Source organism: Anneissia japonica, unplaced genomic scaffold (assembly GCF_011630105.1).
Source record: "Anneissia japonica isolate Jap-2015-1 unplaced genomic scaffold, ASM1163010v1 scaffold2207_len539183_cov196, whole genome shotgun sequence".
NCBI lineage: Eukaryota > Metazoa > Echinodermata > Crinoidea > Comatulida > Comatulidae > Anneissia > Anneissia japonica.
The window spans coordinates 495093-496620 of record NW_022699997.1 but is presented as its reverse complement, the minus strand read 5'-3'; the positions used below and the strand labels follow the sequence as shown (position 1 = coordinate 496620).

General features: G+C 34.9%; 1 protein-coding gene across 1 annotated transcript in view; it reads right to left on the bottom strand.

The window, feature by feature from the left end:
• The window catches only part of LOC117103264, a 66660-nt gene that overhangs the window by 12016 nt on the left and 53116 nt on the right, over nt 1-1528 (bottom strand). The window contains exons 52-54 of the mRNA XM_033243833.1: nt 1237-1488; nt 808-1050; nt 452-694 (exon numbers count right to left, since the gene is read on the bottom strand). Coding sequence (XP_033099724.1) covers nt 452-694; nt 808-1050; nt 1237-1488 — 738 coding nt within the window. The remainder of the gene's footprint in view (nt 1-451; nt 695-807; nt 1051-1236; nt 1489-1528) is intronic.

The window sequence follows — 1528 nt, the reverse complement described above, 5'->3', positions numbered from 1 at the left end:
TATATAGAAAGACAGTAATAAAAAACAGCTAAGAGTTGTAAACATACTAGAAGCAATATAATTTATTAAAATCCCAAATATTTCAAACACTCCTGTGTTCTTCCTCAGTATTTGTGATTTAATAAATTATATTGCTTCTAGTATGTTTACAACTCTTAGCTGTTTTTTGTTACTGTCTTTCTATATTTAATTTATTGAAGAGGTGAACAAAATTTTCTCAACCGAGATTCTACCCCGAGACCCACTGGTGTATATGTAACACTGGGGCTTTGTTGGGAATTCGAATCAAATTGGAAACAATTAATTTTTCACTCTTTTATACATGCATAGTGCTACAGCAATTGTTTTTGATGTAATGCAATGGCAAGTGAGTACAAGCTATTTTTGTGACTTCTTTATTTAGAAAAAATACAAAGAACAACCATAATTTAATTACTGAAGAAGTTCTTACCAAGTATTGTGACTGCAAATGAACATAGTCGTTGATTTCCAAAGGAATCGGACGCAGTATAATTGACATACGTTATTCCAATACTAAACTGCGATCCTGAGTCATGTGTTCTGACAACTAGTGGTTCACCTGCATTATCCATAAATACGGGCTCCGTCCAATTTATTATACTGTATGAAAGGCCTACCCTAGTCGACTCCTCTATACTTGATGGGCAACCAGTCACCATAGGTGCCTCATCATCTAAAGCGAATTCAAAGAAATTATATTTAAAAAAAAACTTTTTTAGTGTAATTGATTATTAAAGTCTATTGTATATTAAGAATATGCTACAAAATATGAACTTTTCTCCAAACCTCTGACTGTAACAGTAAAGGAGCACCTGGCAATGTTTCCAGATGGATCAGTAAATGTATACAGCACAGTGTTCAGGCCTGGCATGAACACTGCACCAGAAACAGGGAATGCTTCCGTTATTAGAATGCCAGAATTGTCAACAGCGGTTGGTGTCTCGAACATTGGGTTAGCTGTGTTTGTTCCATTATCTGGTAATGTATCAAAATCATCTGGACAGTATGTTACATTTGGAAATTCCGTATCTGTAAGATTAAATGTTATTCGATGTTAGCTATGGCTCGTAATGATCATTCATTCATTTCTAAAATTAAGGTTTTAGAATATGTATTAAATGTGGAATACACATTTGTCCAAGCCAATTGTGACATCAACAGGCAATAGTTCATGGAAAAAAATACATATATAATAATTGCTTATTTTGAACACACCTTCTATTAGTATGGTGAAGAAACAGTATCCAATATTTCCACCTGCGTCAACTGCCGTAAAATTGACGTTGTATTGTCCGATTTGTAAATAATTGCCGGACGTCAGAACTGGTGTCATGATTACTGTCATAACATTGCCGGAGTTATCCATAGCAGTAGGGGTGCTCCAAAACACATTGGTACCATCAACCCCAGGATCTGTGCTAAGGGTCTGACTGCTCGGACAATTTGAAAATGTTGGTGCAGTAGCATCTACATATAGAAAAAATAGATATTATGATGGACATATGAT